The sequence below is a fragment of the Seriola lalandi genome, unplaced genomic scaffold (genome assembly GCF_002814215.2).
Source record: "Seriola lalandi dorsalis isolate HSWRI2012SDOR001 ecotype SW California unplaced genomic scaffold, Sedor1 jcf7180002054801, whole genome shotgun sequence".
In the NCBI taxonomy this organism is placed as follows: domain Eukaryota; kingdom Metazoa; phylum Chordata; class Actinopteri; order Carangiformes; family Carangidae; genus Seriola; species Seriola lalandi.
This window is the reverse complement of record NW_019525354.1, coordinates 577787-598127: the sequence shown is the minus strand read 5'-3', so window position 1 is coordinate 598127 and position 20341 is coordinate 577787. Positions and strand designations below refer to the sequence as shown.

General features: G+C 39.8%; 2 protein-coding genes across 3 annotated transcripts; one reads left to right on the top strand and one right to left on the bottom strand.

The window, feature by feature from the left end:
* Window positions 1-444: 444 nt before the first annotated feature.
* pde6c (phosphodiesterase 6C, cGMP-specific, cone, alpha prime) lies at window positions 445-16439 on the bottom strand. 2 transcript variants are annotated; one of them, XM_087179226.1, is made up of 22 exons: window positions 16162-16439; window positions 11669-11821; window positions 10465-10554; window positions 10133-10273; window positions 9946-10020; window positions 9739-9803; window positions 9342-9408; window positions 8807-8854; window positions 8413-8562; window positions 7803-7946; window positions 7313-7378; window positions 6810-6965; window positions 6047-6154; window positions 5501-5610; window positions 5310-5397; window positions 5118-5218; window positions 4765-4872; window positions 4548-4611; window positions 3996-4070; window positions 3788-3871; window positions 2869-3022; window positions 445-2763 (listed from the first exon to the last, which is right to left on the bottom strand). In XM_087179226.1, exons 1-22 carry the CDS (start codon window positions 16300-16302, stop codon window positions 2714-2716), a joined length of 2238 nt encoding a protein of 745 aa, XP_087035352.1. In that variant the 5' UTR covers window positions 16303-16439; the 3' UTR covers window positions 445-2713. The 2 variants fall into 2 exon arrangements, with proteins under 2 accessions (XP_087035352.1, XP_023281809.1); XM_023426041.2 differs by lacking the exon at window positions 16162-16439 and adding an exon at window positions 12781-16142.
* A 44-nt stretch (window positions 16440-16483) lies between these two features.
* On the top strand, window positions 16484-19166 carry rbp4 (retinol binding protein 4, plasma). The gene is made up of 6 exons (XM_023426053.2): window positions 16484-16632; window positions 16953-17055; window positions 17241-17377; window positions 17490-17596; window positions 18008-18220; window positions 18421-19166. Exons 2-6 carry the CDS (start codon window positions 16954-16956, stop codon window positions 18456-18458), a joined length of 597 nt encoding a protein of 198 aa, XP_023281821.1. The 5' UTR covers window positions 16484-16632; window position 16953; the 3' UTR covers window positions 18459-19166.
* Window positions 19167-20341: the final 1175 nt, after the last annotated feature.

Below are 20341 nucleotides of genomic sequence, written 5' to 3'. Positions count from 1 at the left end.
CACTCAAACCACACACATACAGGGGTGCACTGCTGCTCTTAAATTTCAGACATGCTCTGTGGTTTATTGTATTCAAAATTGCTGTATTCTTGTTAAAATTAATACATAACAAAACACAACCTTAAGTTTTGTGCATGCCGAAACTGCAGCCGGCAGGACACAGGATGTTGAACATAGCCAGACAACACTGTATCGGGCAGGGATCAGAACCAATCCACTGATCCTCTTTCCTCAGAGGCTCATCCAGATTTGGAGTCTCTAAGATCCCTGCACGATATGTGACTAAGAACAAGCGCTGTTGCAGCTAAGCCCAAGGTTGCTTAAGTTCCTTTTCTGTCTCTGTCTAACCTTCAAGTGCACGAGTGCGAATGAGAGATAAAGTGTCCCCCCATTGTGCATGGCATGTGCTATACACCTTCCATATTGAGAAAAAGCAATTCTCTCTGTTCTTACACCTCCATTATATCCTTTATTTGCTTACACATATGACATCACACATACATACAGTAGAGGTCATTTCATACATCAAATGATAAGATTTCTAGTGTCTGAGAGATAGTTGATGGGATACGTAGAAAGTATACAGTGCATCATTTGGTACAAAGGATCACAGAGGATCCTTGAAGGAACCGGCTTTAGCTCCAGTGACAGCTCCTCACTTCACCTCAAGCAGCAGAAAAGGAGTTTCCAGGTAGTCCCAAAGCCATTCTGATAGGATTAAGTGCCTTTGATTGATGCCTCATTGATTAGAGGAGATGACATTGTGTAACAGGAATTTGAGACACAGCTTGTCGTTGCTAAAAGTTTTTCAGAAAGTGCATGGGGGGGGGGGGGGGGGGGGGGTGTACTGTCTACATGCATGACTAACTCAAGTTCAATTCAAGTATACATGTTTGAAGCATGTTTGAAGAGGTTCTGTGGGGAGAGTCACCCTGAGATGCCTCGACTCATCTCACTGTTGCATCAGTGCTGAAAGAAGAAGCACGGGACTTTGGCCTGAACAATCATACAGTCAATGATGCTGCAGCATCATTTATAAATACATTTATAAACACGAGTCGTCTGCACATTCATATGATAAGGCTTGGTAGCCTGCTTTACCTCCTCTGTAAGAAGGGTATTTAAAGTCTAAAGCTGTGTGGATCTCAAACGCTGGCTGGCAATCAAATCAAATTCTATCAAATCTTCTTACAGGAGAGGTAGATCTACTGTTCCCTGTTTAACTGCGACTCCTGTCTCCTCTAAAGAAGTAAGGGTTGCTTTTACATCCTTAAAATAAGTTTTATGCTTCAGTTATTATTAACTTTACACAATGTACATTTTACAATTGCTATGTTATAAACTATATACATGTGAAATCATGCACGTTTAAAAGAAATCTTTTGTGACTTGATATTGAATTGTAAGTTTGTTCTAAACACTGGTGTAAATATTATGTAAATGACCATTTCCAGTTATTTTTCCAGGTCGTTGGATACAAGTTAAACAGCTCACAGGTTGTTCATCAATGCTGACGATAAAGTTGCACAAATTCAAAACATATTCTTGATGCCTGAATGCGGTTTTAGTGTGCATTTGTTCACAGATTCAGAACACCATCTCTCAAAGCTGGCCTCGTCTCTAACTCACCATCCATGAGGACAGTTGAAGTACAAAATTCTCAGACAAAGAATCAAAAAAAAAAAAAAAAAATATATATATATAGATAGATTGCATATTAAAACATACCCTTACATAACTCACTTGCGCCTTTGAGGTAAGAAAACATCAGCCCTTGTTGATGGAGTGTTAACAGATCCTTTAGATTGCAGTTTTCCTCTTTTTGTGTTCATGAAATCAATCATCTCATTCAATGTTATCCAAGCTACTTAAACTGTTAACCAAAAGCATAGTCCTAACCCCCTTCCTCTGACACCTGTAAGTATAAAGTTCTGTGTTTATTGTCCCTGCCTGCCCTCCCGCCCTCTGTGCATGGCCTGCCACTGCCAGAACAGCAGCAGCTAAGTGCATTGTGCGAACTACAGTACTGATATACTGTGTGGTGAGTGACTGCCAATAGGAATCCTGTGTGAAAATTATTGCTTTGGCATGGATACACACCCACATGCAGTACATGTAGTAGTCTATTCAAGCAATTCATACTTAAAGAGTTGTGCTTTAGCTCGACTTGGAATGTATGACTACAGCTAATGAGCTTCTCCAACTATGGTTTCAAACCATGCATGTCAGGAGGGTTTCGATTATTGCTATATTAAGGGGAACTACATGTTGTCCGTGTGTATATTGCTTTTCAATTGTTCATGGTAGTGTGTTGTACGAAGCAGAGGAAGGAGGAAGTTTCAAGTACATCGCACCTTCAGAGTCAAATAGCTTCTCTTGCAGTCAGAGTCCCATCATTACTTCTTGGTGATGTTTCTGACTCTCCGTGGAGAATGGTTAAACTTGCCTAATCCGGACTGGACTGTAGACCAGACCTGACTACACTAGACTGAAGTAGGCTAGACTGGACCAGGCCAGCTCAAACAAGGCTGGACTGGACTGCACAAGAGCGGACAGCACCTAACCAGTGAGAACTACGCTGATGTAGATCAGACCAGACCGAGCTAGCCTAGCAGAGTTCCAACTAGATGACTTGTCCAGAATTATAGGCTAGCGTAGCCTAGACTAGTCCTAGTTAGACCGCAATCAGTCCAGATCCAAGCACTGGAGGAATTTAGCAGATGGTGCAGGTCTTTGACTTCCCTCCATCGCCTCCACCACCAGCTAGATAAACACACAGAAATAACAAAGATATATAAATACAGGATCACTCTCAACACTGATCTTTTATCAGACCATGAACTGGATCATAGTGTAGGTTTTCTTTACCTTTCTTGGCTTCCTCTTCTTCCAGTTTCTTCTTCTCATCCTCGATGGCCTTAATCTTTGCGTTGTACACCTCGGCCAGCTCGGCCCAGTGTGACCTGTTGTTGTTCAGACCATCGAACATGGGCGTGATCTCCTTATGGAACCTGGAGAACTCCTGACAAATGGAGGGAAACACACTGCATGTTAAGTATTTGTTATTCACAGAGGGAGAAGTCCACAGGGGATTCCTGACACATGTTCATTGTTATACATGTTGCCTATGTGCATGTTCTTGTCCACATACCATCCTGACAGCTAGCTAACATTCCTGCTGAGCTGGGTTCAACGGGTTCATCTCTATACATCCTGTTATCCAGCCTAAGATGGTTAAAGCTATAACAACTCCCCTGTAAAGCTTATAAAGAGACTGTATGAGACTTTGTGACACAGTCGCATCAAATCCTAAACTTATACAGCCAGCTTTAAAGATCAGTGTTCACAGCACAGTCAGAGCTCAGCATGACATTAAATATTGTCTTGAAAACATAAGTCACACTTTAAACTAAAATGGAGCCTTGGAGTAAGGTTAATAAATGGGTTTAGTTGCTTTTAAGGTTTACATTTGTAAAGTTCTTTCTTCTTGAAAGTAACAAAATTGACTAAACTGAAATGAGTCAAAACAATTCATGGGCAGAATCTGTTTTTTTATGGTGGTTTTCTTCCCTTTGCAGAAAATCAAAATCAAATCGAGGCTGGATTAAATGCCGACATCCCTGTTAGATTGTGTGTGTGCTGGGATTCCAGCAGTTACAGCTGAACTGTTGCAACACAGACACAGGGGAAGACACAATCCGTGTCTGTGTCACTTCTTCTTCAATGTGTATAATGAACATACCTGTCTTTAGTTGTAGGATCTGAATGGTGTAAAAACTATCATTACCTTGTATACGAATGAGCACACAAAGTCAATGAAGCCGCACTGCATCTTGGGTAGCTGTTCGGCACAGTTTCTGTCCATCATGGGCTGGAGAGAGACAGAGGAGGGATTTTCAGGTGTAAAAAAAGGGGAGGTAAAATTTTTTAAAATCACAGCCTATAAAAAAACAAAGAAAACAAGTAATGTGAAAGAAAAGGGCTAAAACTCTTACAATTGGTTGTTGGTCCAAAACAGTTCTCTCCAAATCTCCCTGTTCCCAGAATTCAGCAGCGACCATCAGAGCCACCTGGAGACAAACAGACAGAAGAATAAAGAATGAAAAAGGGAAATAAAGGACAAATAGAGGAGGAAAGGATTGTGAATGAGAAGGGGGAAAAAAAACACATCAATTCAGCCTCAGGATATTCTTCTCTGTAAAGCTTCTTTTCTGTAAAGCTTTTAGCATTTGATCTCAAAGTAACAACCAAAGCTATAATACAAGTGGCCTATTAAACCCAGCTTGTTTTTGTTGCCATGGCTTTGTAATAAAACGATTGTAGCTCTATATATTGTCTGGAAGTAATAACCTGATAAAAGACTGAAGGGAGGCAGGATGGAATAAATGTTAAGTAAAAAAACTGAACTGGTTGCTGTTAGCAGAACAAACTACATTAAAAAGCTATTATGTGTATTGTTTGCTCCTTTGCTTTCTGTGACCGCTTTGCTTCTTGCAAGCTTCTCTTTATATTTCTAAAATCAGCCAATGTGAAGCCTGGTCACCCACCTTGCTCTGTACCTCCCAGGGTTTGGTGATAGCCGATAAGTCACAGCCTGTCATCATCATGGCCCTGGAGGTGCGAGACATACAGACAGTCACAGAAGAGAAGATGACACCCTGCCAGTGATGCTGATGCTTTGCAAGGGTCTGCTGTCTGACAAATACATTTCAAAGTAAACTGGACAACAGTGGTGTTATCTTCTTGCCCGAGTCAGATACATACATGATGATTTCCTTCCTGGTGGGGTTGTTGGAAATATAGGCAATGGCCTCCTTTTCATCTGCCATCGGCTCTGTGGCATTCACAATGTTTTGGAACATGGTTCTCTTTCTGCGTGAGGACAAACAAGATGAGATAAAGGACAGTCAATCAGACCAAAGAAACTAAACAAATACACAAATTGATTCCAATAAATAACCTCCTGAGTCAGTCAAAAAGGAGGACAAAGGGAGACAGTCAAACATCGACCAGGTGTAGCTAAACTTTTGAGCAACATCAGCTATAGTCAGCCAGTCTTCCACTAGCATTATCTCACGTCCAGCACTAGCTGTGGCCTAATGTTTCCGAAAACCTACTTGAAATAAAGGGCCAGATCAGTGGCAATGATGCAGACGTCAAACATGTGCTGCACATTCTCAAACTGGCGCTTCTGGAGGTTGCAGAAGATGTTCAGGTTCTGCAAGAGACAACGAAGAGCGGTCAAAATGTCTGTCGGGTTTTCCTTAGTGAGTCTGTTATTTGACTCTTTGACCGACACCGTGTCGTACCTCCTCTCCCATGAGTATCTTGCTGAACTCCAAGTGGTGCCTCTCCATAATGGAAGAGCCGTGAAGTTTGGCCAGAGGAGCTGCACTCCTACACACAAAACAAGACAAAGATAGGAAAATAAATTGACACGCATTGCACGCACATACCTGCACTTTGGAAACACAAGCAGAACAAATGAATTTTGACTTGCTTTGTCTGGTAGAGGTTGTTGGTTCCTCTGTGGTCGATATCATGGCAGAAAGCAGCAGCCACCATGGCAAAGGCATCTAGATCAGAGTAGTACTTCCTCAGCTTTCCTGTCTGGAGGAGGAATGCAGGTATTTGTGTGTGTGAGTGTGGTATAGATTGTAGCCACCTATAAAATGATCTGTCCTGTCCATGGTGACAATTACATTCTCATCTGTAGCCTGTTTCTAGACCTTTTAAACCCTGAATCAGCTTAATATTGGACATTATCAGTACTCATTTTAAGCACAATAATGTGATCATTAGACAGGATTCAACCTGTATTAGTGAAATACCCAATTAGCTTTATGAAGAAATAAAACATGTTACGGGCCTATGTAAGTGGTTTAATTTAGCATATCGGTCTGTTTAACTGTCACCAGATGTTATATACTGTCCCATAAGCTGCAGAGTCAAAGTTATTGGGATCACTGGATGTTTATATGAAACAGATAGAAGATACTCCTGTTCATTCGTAAGCTAGTTAGGCAGATGCTGCACAGATGTTTACCTGGAGCAGGCAGAACATGGTGTGGCCAACGTTGAAGCCGTGTCTCCAGTTGTGGTAGGTGATGGCACGGTAACCCTTCCTCACTGTGTACATCCACCTGGTCAGTATCTGAGAGGGAGAGGGTGGGTATTATTCAGAGAACGAGGTCAAAGTGAGAAGGATGATAAATGTAATTTTTCCAGAGGGCATTCAGATGAGCTGTAACCCAGTGTGTTGTACTCATGTAGCCCTTGTGCTTAAGGAAATCCACTCTGCCTTCCCAGCTACGCCGCTGGGTATCGCTCAGATTTGTAGCTACAGCATATGCTTTGAGGTTAATTAAGGATCACACCTACTTGTCTTTTCCCTGCAAAACAGAGCCATGGCAGTTTTCCCATCAGCCCAAAAGATTCACAGATGTTACTTAACACTCTGCTTCTCTGAGTCTCATTGTCTCTCTTCTTAACATATTTTAAAATAGACACATTTCATGAAAATTTTTTTTTAAAAAGTAAATGAGTTCCAAATGATTTCCCCGTGGATTTGACTGTATGTTTGAACTCACTGCAAGGTTCATTTAATGGCAAATGACAGCAAAAAAAAAAAAGCCCCTCAAAGCCATAAAAAAAAAAAAAGAAAAAAGAATCACACACAATCACACAATTATATCTCAGCTAAACAATGGCAGCATTTGCAAGAAAAAACATCTGGAAATCCCCTCAGAAAAGCCACCATCAACAGCTTCCTATTAGGGTAGACTCATCGATATAAGCGTCTGACTCACCTCGGGAGGAACTTTAAACTTTTCAACAACTCCGAGCTCAAAGAACATGCGAATGCCGGCCTTGATGAGGTCGACCTCTGTAACGGGGAAGTCACTGAAGGAGAACAGGTACAGGCTCTCTCCATTGACGTTGTCAGCTGGCGGGCAGGTTGCTCTCTGCACAAACACCACACAGACGGCAAGCATGACTCCTTCAGCACTCAAAAAAGCCAAGATGACTACATGATTACACTGTGTGTGTTTTACGAAGTGACACGCTTCAGATAGTTAAGAGTAAAGAAAATGATTATTTCACATTACATATTACATTTTACAGTGGAAATTGAACTTTCCTAAATAAGGCTGATAGTTCATTATAATATGCAAATTCATCATTCCATGCATGCATTTATTCATTTTTGCGTTTGCCTGTGCCTGTGCATGTGATGACTGTATTAATACTACAGTATGTATTGTTTTCACAGAGTTTCAATATTTGTTCTGGAGGATCAAAGAAAACATACCAATAGTTTGTACATCTCTTTCGCGTCGCAGTCTTCAGGCTCCGCACCAAACTTTTCATTGGTGTTCTGGTTATAAAAGAGAGAACAATCAATTTGAAATAAAATTTACATTCCACCCACGAACACGCTGCCATCATATCACATACAACAATTTAGAGGTTGAATTCTTACATCTGCTACAAAAAGAAGTAAATGCATTCAAATGTCATGTTTTCAGACACTGCAGACAAGTACTCCAAGCTGTAACCTTGTAAACCGCCGTGTCATCATCTCAAATGTTAGCTGCCAAGTGGATAAACGATCCATCAGAGCTTCTATTAGTCCTCTAATAGCTGCCACTGGAGGACTGCTACTCAAAAAGCTATTCATACTGGATTAACCTTTGACTACTTTTAATTCTTGCTTGAGAAGCTTCTTGAGCAAATGTTGAGAGATCAAAGGTAGGCCTCCGGAAAATTAAGTGTGGGGTGAAACTCAGGTTGACACTGACCAGAATGGACTGCAGCTCATCTTTGGTGCATTTGGTCTGGTACAGGAGCATCTCCTGGGCGATTTCTTTCCTCCACTCCATACGGTTCAGCCTGTCGTAGGTGTCGCAGTTCAGCACTGACCAGCCCAGGAACTGTGTCAGGGCCTGGAACAAACAATGAGAGTGAGAAAGAAGGAGAGGAATGAAACATCCAAACAAAAAAGAAGAGAACTGGTCCCTTCTATTCTACCATCCTGATGTATTTATAATTATTGTTATTACCTCTTTAATTAAGCTGATAAATGCACTGATAGTTCTACATACTTTTCTTCCCTTGACCACAGCAACCTCCATTTGTCAAAGCATTATGAAGTTACTGCTGTTTTGGCAGCGTTTCGTCATTAACATGCAAATTTATGCTGCAACACGCTACCAAAAAAAAGAACGAATCTCTCCCTCTGTAGGGGGAGACCTGTGGTGTAGAGTGTTGACGAGAGTGCGTCTACACACACACACATACACACAGACAGACAGACAACAACATGACACCCAAAATGAGACATTCTGTATGATGGCGACGGGATATAAAATATGACAGAGAGAGAGAGAGAGAGAAATGCATGGTGCTGACCTCAGTGATCTGTTCATCGTGTTCATCAAATGGTTTGCCATCTTTCCTGTTGAAGAAAGTGGCAATGCCCACGATTTCTTCCTTCTTGTTGACAATGGGCAGCGACAGGACATTCTTGATGACAAAGCCCGAGTCGTCCACAGCCTCTTTCTGAAAGACGTTGAAATAAAACTTTTTGAATCAGGGCTCCGATTCTTCCTGAATATGAGCTTCAAGAGTGTGATATGAAAGCAGCATATTGCGCATATTGTATTACATTATCAGTAAAAGTGTAACACAGCATATAGTGACGTTCATTCTATCGTGTGCATATGTGGAATACGGGTGGCCATGTACAAGTGCATGGGTGTCCTGTATGTTGCTTAAAGCAAATGGACGGTTAAAGTGTCCTCACCTGGAAAGTGAAGAAGTCATCTGCAGCCACGTTCATCATGTTGCAAATCTGCACTCACATGGAAAACATTTGTTGTTTTGTTATTAGTATTTGTTACATATCTGCTTATAAAATCAATCATTGTCATAATTGTTATGTGAATAATATCTTTGCTTGTTATAGCTTACTTTACATTTCTATTTTACCGAATGGAATTACAGTATGTTCATTATAGTTTTTTAATCTAAACGGAGTAGGCATCCTGTTATGTATTCAGTGCCTTAAACTGACCCTTAACTGAACCCAAGTTACAAATACGCTCCACCAACCCAACCACTGACCTACATAACTCCGGCTTATTTTGTGGAGCAAAATTGTTAAATGTGGAGTGACATACTCTTTTGTATTGTATGTTCAGCTCCATCTCTGCCTCTCCACTCTTACTTCATTTTTATGTTACTGTCACTGTATGTCTCTCTACGTCTTTACAGTCATTCTTTTATTATTCTAGTGATTTGGGTAATGAATTGCCCTGCAGCAGCCAGGAGAGACTTACAAAGCCATTCTCTGCAACATAGGTCGGTAGCCCGCTGACTAAAGCCCAGTGATCTGCAGGTGGACCACTGAAAGATAGAAACACAGAGTTGTGTGAGCTGGATTGAGCAAATGAATCCCTGAGAAGCATGTTAAACAGTGCTGACGCTCCACCTTCAGCTCAAATTTACTCAGCTATTGCATCACGTTAGTTCCCAAATAACACTCCTCAGAAACCCTCAGAACTGTCTGTGGTTCAAATACCAGACAGATGCAGAATTAATGGGTGGGCAAGCACGATTGTCTCATGTGTTTTAAAATGCATTGGATGCCTCCATTTAATAAACTATAACAGGTGGACTCTGTAATGTACTAAATTAGTTTGGTTGCATTTATAGCATGTAATTAATACTGCTTACGGTATGACTTTGATTTCTTCCTTGGCTTCCAGGAGGTAGTCAATGATCTTGTAAAAGATGACTTCCTGTATGAAAAGGAGAAGCCTGTTAGAAATGACTGATCGTCTTCAAACTATGTTAGACAATGAAAAAGTTAAAAGAGAGTAGAATTTAAAATGCCACATGTGACAAAAACTGATGTAATGAGGAGGAAAATGAGTTTGTTACCCTGCCATCTGGCGTCTTTGGTCCTTTATAGGGTTCCACATCACCCAGTTTCACTGGCCATTCATCATAGAATTCCTACAGGAAGAAAAACACAGTCAGTATTGGTTTTAAGTTATTTATGCCTGTAGCCATTAACGCTATCAACTCAATCCAGTCTGCAAAACTGAATCTATTCTGCATTACCAACCTTCTCTTTGGTCATGTCCAACAGGCCCACTGAGTATCGTTCGCATTGTAGATATATCCTTACAGTGTAGAGCGCCTTGTGGAACTGTCTTTCAATGTCTGTCAACTCCTCAAACACTTTACTGGCTGACCAGAGCAGCACCTGTGAGCAAAGAATGGAGGTAATTCAATGTTCATTTTTATAGTATGAGCATTCTATGATTTAAAAATACCAACAGACAAATAACAGTGGGGGTGACAGGAGAGTCCCACTGGATAACATCACAGTACGGCACATCCACTCTCTCACCCCCACTTCCCTTTTATTTATCCAATAGCAACGGTTCAGTTTACCTGACTTCTCCTGGACTCCACATTGAACATGTAGGCTGTGAAATGCTGCAAGGTGATGACTTGAGCAAAGTTCATGTACTTGTGGAAGAGCTAAGAACAAAATCAGATTTGAGGTTTCATCAATACACGGCAGCAGATTTAAGACAGTGGCACATGTAAAAATGTTTAAAAGCAGTACAGATTTGACTAAGAAAAGGTGTGATTTGTCATATTAAGAGAATTCTATAGGAATAACATGGTGGGTGTATAGGATGCTGCTCACATATGATGACATTTAGATTTGACAGATCAGAAAACATTGGCTTAAACTAAACTCTTTCTTGTGAATCACACATCATGAGGTCATTTAAGTCCACGTTTAGCTAATCTTTATACAGATTACACATTATTTGGACATGGGTTTACATAGATCTATGCTACATTAGTCACACATGCACGTGTTCGCAGGCTGATCAAATGACCAAGCCCTTTGATGATTAATCACGTAAATACGAGTGTTTTTTTTAAAGTTTACACATCTGAGAGAAAATGGACAAGAAAGAGAATTACCTAACACAAAGAATACTGAGATATCAGACACTATAACACATCTTAGCAGTTAAAACCTTTACCCTGTGCATCATTTCTGCCAATCATCTCCTTAAATCTCTCTTTTTCAGTTCTTGTTCTAATGACTGAGAATCACGTTACCCATCATTCTTTATGGAACCGTGCTTCAGTGAGAATTTATGGCTTTTGAATAACTAGAGACAGTAGTGAATGTTATAGATAACATATTCCTGCTTAATTCATTTTGCCTTTTTTTTTTTAGCTGAATGCTCAAAAGCAACCGAATCACGTCAGTCGGGTCTGATTGACTCCCACTGATCATAATGGTTGTGTTTTGCACCCTACTGGTGAGATGTAATTACAGCAATAATCTTTATTTAGCTGCAAAATTCAAGTGGCAGAGCACAGGCTTTTTAAAGTAGCACACAAGTAACAGTAAAGTAACAGATAATTCATGCAAAATAGGGTGTATTGTGACTGATATTTCTTATTCCAAAGAGGACACAATAAATACAGTTCAAGTACCTCTATTTGATACTGTAATGGGCAAATTTAAGTTCAATTTATTAAACAGTCAGAGTTTCCAAAACCTGTTCAAGCTCACTGAGTCACTACTGATAAGAGTGAATATTAATGTTTAACTGTGTGTTCTTACAGCCTCATCCTCTGGAGTGAACGTATCGGCTCCTATTTTGTTTAGCGCCATGATGACTCCAATGCATTCTTTATCAGCCAACAGAGGGAAAGTGAGCATGCATTTGGTCTTGTATCCAGTCTGTTTGTCCACAAAGTCAGAAAACTTTTGATTCTGGATCAAGAGACAAAGAAAACTTCATATCAGTTGTGCTTAAATATAACATCATTAACATACAGCAACACAATTAAAACTGTTCGTTTCATTCTATGCAGTTTCCTGTTTTTTTTCATGTGCTCATGAACTGCCTGTCAAGATTTATCATCATAATGTATCTCACACTCACAGATACAGGGCGCCACACTGTTTGATCTTTATTTAAAAAACATAAACTACAATTTGTTGTTTGTTCAGTGATAAATATTCAATTATTCTCTATCATTAGCAGCATAAGACAAAAAAGCTACATTCACATTTGTCAATGGAATAGATGGGTCAGTATTCTTCACATGACTATTATAATAATCCAATAGGGAATGTAGGTTTCATAGTTTTCATTAAATTTGTTGCATGCTAAAATTATGCAATGTAAAATAAAACCCTTTCCTTAATATGTTGTATCACTGATTTTCAGTTTGTTTATCACTCTATTCAATATCATTAGATGGATTATGTGGGATTATTTGAATCCCTGCAGGTAGCCTACATCTTCAAAGCAGTAACAGCAAGAATTTCAAGTGTTAGTTTAAATATATTTTACAGGCAGACCAGAATAAAAAAAACAAAAAACAAACTGTATGTCACTTCTATCAGCTCTGCACTGAATAAACAAAAGTGTGGTGGTAATTTATTAATCAGTCTGTAAATTTGTGCATCTCATACTATGCACATTTAGAAAGAAAATATAGGCTGCTATGACAGGGACACTAATTTGTGTGGCCTACAGTCCAGCCAATGACCCTCAGCTGACAAATTCAAGTTTATAAAACAATAAATTTAAGTGATTTCGTCTTTTTTAAGGTCCACCAAACTTACACTGCTCATCTTCACTAATAACTTTATAGTACACAGGCCGCATCGCCATATCATTTTTGACAAAATCTGAATCCCGCGGCTACTTCACTGCTCCTCACCTTTGTGACGTCAGGAATGTTTTGGGGCTTTTTGGAATGTGCCGTGAAACCGACAATACCCATATCGAGAGGGAACACAATTTCACCCTGCGGATCGACCAAGTTTGCCTCATATTTGGATGTTGGAGTCACGTCAAACAGGGAAGTGTACAGCTCAGGTATTCCGTTTCTGGACCGGCATGAGTAGTAACTGATCCTGTCGGCCTGTATTATCAGGGCCACTCTCTGCAACACCTTGTGAAGGGACGGCTCCATGTCTCCCTGTTTCTGCATCTCCTGGACCAGCTCGAAGATGATGGCGGCTTCTTGTACGGAGTTAACATCCTTGAAAGATGCAGTGTCTTTGACGTCGACAGGTGCAGAAAAGGCGGCGGTCAGAGCCTCCGCGCGCAGCTTCTTATCGAAGTATTCTTTGGCGAACTGCGGATTGTTCTCCAGGTATTTCTCCACGCTATCCTTGTCTGCCATGTTGAACTTGTGTGTTTTCTTGTGTTCCTTTCACAGAAGCATCACCTGTGGCGAAATTTCGAGACGAAGAGGATACAAAAGTGTTTCTGTGCGGCCTACAGGGCAGGGTGGCTCAGTAGCATCCGTCTGCGCGGACGTGCATCCTCCACCACAGTCCCCGAGGGAGTCACTAATGCATCCTGTGTCCGCCGACAGACAGAACAGTAAAGAGTGCAGCTTAGAGGCTGAAAGGATCAGAGTGGCCGCTAATTAATTTGACGTCATGACATTAAAAGCCCTGCTCTAAGCGTCCTTAACCCGCAAATCCCAACGCTGATCATTTTATACCTGAGGAGGACACAGGCGAGAGGGAGACTGTGGTCAGGTCAAACGCCAGGTTGGATGTAGGGGCTACATGAGGAAAGGGCACTGGTAATGAGATCAGAACTATCTTGTCTTTTAATTTTATTTTAACTCGGCTGAAAAAACCTCCAAGGACAGAGGAAACAAAACTGAAGATTCAATGCGGCCACATGGGTTAAGGCAGTTTTTTTTTTTTTTTTTTTTTTAACCAAGTCCTTCACATGACATACACACCATGAAAGTTTATTAAATTAATTTAAGTTAAAACACTAGCCTGTGTGTAGTGCCCCATATAGCTGCCCCAGTTGCCAGTGAATGCAGTTGCTCCAAACTCAGGTCTTTCCTAAGCCAGTTACTGGACTCACATCATTAGCCTACTGTTCCAATCCAACATTTAATGTGTCATCCCTGTTTAAAACACTTATTAAACAATCTGAGCAATCAGGACACATGGCAGGAGCCATACTTGATTCTAACAACCTCTTGGTTAGCCAAACCTGCATCAGGTATTAGCACTGTTCTATCCTTGTTGCTTTTAGTACAGTGGAAGTAGTACCTAAATAGTGTCTGCCACTAATGGTAGCCTATCTAAAACTCTGTGTGAGGAGCCTACCTGTGTTCGCTAATGAAATCACCATCATCATGGAGGTATCAGTCCTGGAACTGGGAATTAGCCAATTAGCGGGACTGGGATGTCTGAGAACAAGGCCCTAAACAAAGATGGCTGGCTATTATTAACTGAGCAAACCGTTTGGTTAGCTGCTGGCAGGCTGGCAAGACAAAGGGCTCCCCACTATTTTTTGCTGTGGGGATTAAGGCAAGCTTATCAAGGGGAAAACTACAAAAGGTGTGTGTGTGGGTGTGTGGATGTGAGACATTGTGGATATAAATAAGAGCAGCTGATTTCACAGTGGTAGAAACCAGTTGTTTTTTTTTACATATTATGACACAAAAGAGGAAAGACGGCATGCAAACAGCAGATAGGCATGGCAGCTAAATGTAGTGATAGAAATAGTTCTGATAACCAATACCAGTATTATGTTTTTTAAACTGAATGGTATTGGTTACCATGTACTTATTAACAGTTTTTTGACACGTGCATATTACATGGACAATAACGTTTACTGAACAGTAGCCACTGGGGCAAGAGTTATCAATTACAGGATGATGGAACATTAGATTTCCCTACATTCCCCATCATTAAATTCAGTCAGTTGCTTTAAAGACTCAAAAACGGTCAGAAAACTGAAAAAAATTATTCTGAAAAGTTCTTCTGTTATGCAATATTACTGTAAAATGAAAAACTAAAACTAAATAGCTTGTACAAAGGCCTCAGGTGATGTAATTTACTTGGTGCAGGCTCCACACTTCAATCAAGTTATTACCAGTTTATAAACTACAACTCTATAATCAATTTCATGCAATACTATCTCTGTGCACAAAATACTATCTTTGTGAAGTATGTTGACAGGTACTGTAGACTACAGGTAGTGGTGGTGTTGGGCTGCACTGCATTATATTTATGTGGGTGGACAAAAACGCTGGTAAAAATACTACTTCCATGTTGTGCTATTGCTCTGCTCAAAGCTCCAAAGCTCAGATGGAAGCAGTGTATTCAGCCTAGAGGTCTTTTTCCCAATCCTCCAGTTTTATAAGGGATCATTTGGGATTTCGAGTTACTTAAGTTTCACAGCCCATCAAAACAAGAAACTGACTGAGTGACCACTTACCACTACACAACCCAAAATGTTAAATGTAAACACAACCCTAGCAGCGTATCGTATAGCGTATATCATTTATTGGCCGATCTCCATGATTATGAAATGTTGCACCGCCTCTGGCCAAATTCCAGCCGCTATTATTTCTGCTCAAAATGAGTGATTGCACTGTTTTCAACTGGCCAGGGCTTTGGTTATGCAAGCTGCAGATGTTTGGCTGCGCTGTGCTCTTTTATTCAACCAAGACCTCAAAAGACTGGTTACATGATCTCAGTGCAAAACAACAGCACTTTGTAAAAATTATGCCACAGTAGATTTAAGTCAGATGAAATACAGATCAGTGCTCGACACATTTTAACCGCTTAAACTTGGAACAGCAAATTAAAACAAGTCACAAACTGTTTGACCCTGATCTTGGGAAAACGGTGTGTTTTTTTAATTAGGAAATAAAGAGGTTCTTGAATACACAAAACCACATTAATATGGGAGCCATTTCCTTTATCTTCATATTCACTGGAGTGACTAATTAACTTTCTCTAGTGCTATAAACATTTTCCCCCCCAAAAAAAAACCACAATCGATCCCTGACTGATTTTTTGAATTACAACAATGCTTCGAAAGCAGAGATGCTAGGATAGATTTCACTGATGTGAATCAGTCTCAGATTTGTAATATAAAAGGAATGTTCATGGCAGATAAACTTATTTCCATGATCCACGTAGTTGATAATTTAACAAGTGACATTACTCCCTGTTTTCAATCTGAATGTCACAAGCATTATCAGCTAGCTCACACATTATCCCATCATCATTGTTGAAATTCCGGTCTCTGTGCTTAGAAAAGATGTTATTACCTCTCTTTGACATTGATTATTTGCTGTTGAAAGTCCGCCACTCTGTCCACCATTTATGCAAACACAGTGCTGCAAGTTATAAAGTAGTCCCTTGAAATCATCATGTGATGCTACAGGAAGCACACTCGCCTTTTGTAACATTTCCTTGGTAAAAAAAAAAAGAAAGGAGAAAAGGCTGAAATGTACATTTAGTGCAACCCAGCTTTTCCACACAAAAAAAGGGGGTTCAGTCTACGCACACAAAAACATTTCACTCAGATTTATGATGTTAAAGTGTAGGTTTGAGATGTGTATAAGAGACAGCTGTTATGTAAATGCTTGTCCAATGGAAGGCAAGCTAGCTGCGGGAAGAGCAGGGGAGGTTCAGGTCGCCAGAAGTCATTACACAATACTAGCCAACTGTATAAAAGGCCAAAACTAGACAGAAAAGCAGAGGATCTCTGTGAGCTGCTCTCTTCTTTTGGTAACAAGGTATGCATTGACAATGGACTAGTTTTTTTGCTTTTAAATTTTTTACTGAATATTTAAATTGAATGATTTTTTGTCTTCCTAAAGATATTTAGACTTTTTTTGGTTTAATCAAAGTGTTTTTGGTTAAAATGATTACTTTTTTGACTAATTAGTTTGTAGCACATAGGAAAATATTTTATGGAACAACGCTGACGAATGTTTCCATTCTCTCCTCTCTGTCACCGTTCCCTATTATGCCTTCTTTTCTTAAACTGTCTCTCCCAATCACTTCTTTTTTCTATGTTCCTTTCTTTCTGTCTTTTTTCCTTCCTCTGAGGTAGCATGTTGCTGTACATCGTGGCCCTCAGTCTCGTGGCTTTGTCCTGGGCACAGGACTGCCAGGTGGCCAACATCCAGGTCATGCAGAACTTTGACAGGAACAGGGTGAGTTGGTCACAGATAAATATGAATATCATTTCCATTTCAAAGCTTCACTAATTAGACTAAAGGTCCAAGATTTGTCTCATTTCTGTATCCCTGTTTTCACTTGGAATATTTTGTGCTTTAACTTTTAATGTAAAATATATTGAGGTATGAAGTGGACTCACATGTGGACTTCTCTCTAACAGTATGCAGGGACATGGTATGCCGTAGGAAAGAAGGACCCAGAGGGTTTGTTCTTACTTGACAACGTCATGGCCCAGTTTGTCGTCTCAGACGATGGTAAAATGACCGCTACTGCTAGGGGCAGAGTCATTATCCTCAAGTGAGTTCTGTTCTTTACTATGAAGGCTAAATCAGTAAACTTCCTCCCCTCAAGGTATCCTCCATTCTGCCTCCCATGTTTCGTAATGTCCTACTCTCTCTTTGACCTCCAGCAATTGGGAAATGTGTGCTGACATGTTGGCCACCTTTGAGGAAACCCCTGACCCTGCCAAGTTAAGGATGAAGTACTGGGGAGTAGCATCCTACCTGCAGACTGGAAGTAAGTTTTGGAACATTTACACTAATATGAATTTGTTGATTTCTGGGCTTGACAAGTAATTCAAATCGAGAAATGTATGACCAGGCACCTTATTACCATAACCTTTTGTCGTAGTAGTTGGAGGGCACTGATATGCTATTACAAAAGGGATTGTTGACCTTCAGATTTAATGTAATCATCAACATCCGCGCTTGGTTATCTGTGACTCAGACAGTAGGCATGCAATCTCTAAGATATCACTATTGTGTTTTAAATTGAATTTACATTTTCTTAATTGCATTAAGACATAACATTAACATTGATTTTTCTTTTATCTCATCTTAGTGAATATTTTTGTTGCTCATGCAAGTTTAAGAAGTGGTTCACAAGATGGTTTGTTAAAAATCTTAACTCTACCCTCCTCGCTCTCAGATGATGACCACTGGGTGATCGACACCGACTACGATAACTACGCCATCCACTACTCATGCAGACTACTAGACACTGACGGCACTTGCTTAGACAGTTACTCCTTCATATTCTCCCGTCATCCGACCGGCCTGAGGCCAGAGGACCAGCCCATTGTCACCCAGAAGAAGATGGAGCTCTGTCTGCTGGGCAAATACAGACGTGTTTCACACACTGGTGAGTTGAGTTGTTTATGTAAGGATTTATTGATCCACGCTTTTTTTGAGTCAGTGCCACTCAGTAGATGAAAGAGCAGGGGAATGATTGACTAAACTAAGTTATGCAAGTCCTTGTGATCACTGTCTAACTTGATTGATAAGATGGAGCATTATTCAGAAATGAGAGAGAGCTAATTGTTTGTTTTCTTTCCATTGCAGGATTCTGCGAGGCCAGCAGATCTCTCGATATACAGTGATACTTTTTTTTTTTGAAGCAGCCACCTGTGGGACTATGTGCCCCTCTGCTGGTCTTGGACTCAATCACATCAGAGTTTCTCTTCTTTGTCTCCTCTACTGTCTCTGTGTATCTCAATAGAGGAAGTAGCCCATTCTCCTTTAAAAAATAAACTTGTATTTAAATGACTATACTTTAAATGAAAAGGAAAAATGACTGTTGATGGCGGTCCTTCCCAAATTTCTCGGACTTTTAACAACTTAGTCTCAGGCTCAACATTTGTCACATGTTGGGTTTTTATTTTTTTTGTATAGGAACTTAAATGTAGTGTGAAACAACCTTCCTCAGGGAAACCAGTGGAACGTGCTCTCTGGTTCCAGTGAGAAAAACCAGATCACTGAAAAACAACCTTTTGGAACTTTTCAGGCCAATGTGACAAATAATCAGTTGTGAAAATCACATTTGAATGAAGCTGAACTCTCAGCATTCCTGCAGCTCTCAACCATAGCGCCATGTTTACTAAAAAAAAAAAAAACACAGGTTAACAAGTCACTGGCTTTAATTTTACACTGAACGATGCATAGTATCTTGTAGCAAAAAAGTAGATACTGTTAATAAACCTTAATACATACATATTAAGTTGTGCTATATAGGCATAGTAGTTTGGTTGTTTCCTGACTGTATGATGTATACTTCTTGATCCAGTTTTTGAAATAAAACATTCATACCATGTTGGCTCATTCAATTTTTGATTGCCTTAAAATATTTATCCGTATTCATGGATTGCCAATAATGAATTCATGCTGTTGCCTTTGGATTCAGTCAGTCAAAATACACCAAAATCCCAGTTTAGGCTGAATTTTTATCCTTTATTTATTTATTTTCTTTACAACTGTGCAAAAAAACTACATCAAACAAAAACAAAGGTGTGAAATGAGCTTCAAGCATCAGCTTCCTATAGGTTACTGTAACTCAGCACCTGTTGTTAACTTACAGAACAACAAAACACACATTGGCATCAAAATAAAAGTCATTTAATAAAGTTAACTATTTACATAAATAAATCAAGGTTGTAAAGGACATATCAGTGAAATCAGTACTGCAGGGAATGCATCGATGAGAGAGAGAGGGAGAAAGACTGAGCAGGACAGTTTTTAAAGAATTATACAGTATATTAACTATATATTATATACTTCATGTATATATTTACATCGTTACTTCTAAATAAAATTAAACACTTGGGTGGATTCAAATACCTAAGACTGTGGTACTTTCTATGATTTTGACAACTATTGCCAAAGTTTTTGACCCCATATTTGTTTGGGATATCCATGAGCTGTTTTCCCATAAATTCTAAAATATTACAAGTTTGCTGAGGGTCATTTTTTTTTTTTTTTTTTTTTACAGGTTTTCACAAGTTGAATTTTTTGCCGTCTTTACTGAAATGCCTTGACAACTGCTTGATGGATTGCCATGAACTTTGGGACAGCTCCCCCAAAGGTCCAACTTTTTATTCATCCAGTGAAATACCTCAGCATCTGCTGTGTGAATAAGCACAGATATTTTCTACAGATATTCATGGTCCTCACATTTGTCTTATTGAGTGACATGTTTCAACAACTACTGAATAGACGGCCAGGAAATGTGATACATATATTCATGGCTGTCCCAGGAAGAGTGTAATGACTTGATTCCTTCACTTTTCATCAATACTTTGGTTTATAATGCCAGCAAAACTAACAGCATGCCCATCAGCCTCAGCTGTACTTTGTGTTGAGGCCTAAATAGCAAATATTAAGATGCTAACACACTAAACTAGGTGAATGTGATTAACATTACTGAGCACCTACTAAGCAACAGCATGTTATCATCATCATGTGATCGATTAGTATAACAGAATCTAAT

Coding starts and splice junctions, on each gene's coding strand:
- pde6c (XM_023426041.2), bottom strand. CDS start 13,248: ATGGCAGACAAGGATAGCGTGGAGAAATACCTGGAGAACAATCCGCAG. Junction 11,822..12,780: donor ACATTCCTGACGTCACAAAG/GTGAGGAGCAGT, acceptor CTCTTGATCCAG/AATCAAAAGTTTTCTGACTT. Junction 7,947..8,412: donor ACGATGAACAGATCACTGAG/GTCAGCACCATG, acceptor TGTTTGTTCCAG/GCCCTGACACAGTTCCTGGG.
- rbp4 (XM_023426053.2), top strand. CDS start 16,954: ATGTTGCTGTACATCGTGGCCCTCAGTCTCGTGGCTTTGTCCTGGGCA. Junction 17,378..17,489: donor GGCAGAGTCATTATCCTCAA/GTGAGTTCTGTT, acceptor TTTGACCTCCAG/CAATTGGGAAATGTGTGCTG. Junction 17,597..18,007: donor ATCCTACCTGCAGACTGGAA/GTAAGTTTTGGA, acceptor CCTCGCTCTCAG/ATGATGACCACTGGGTGATC.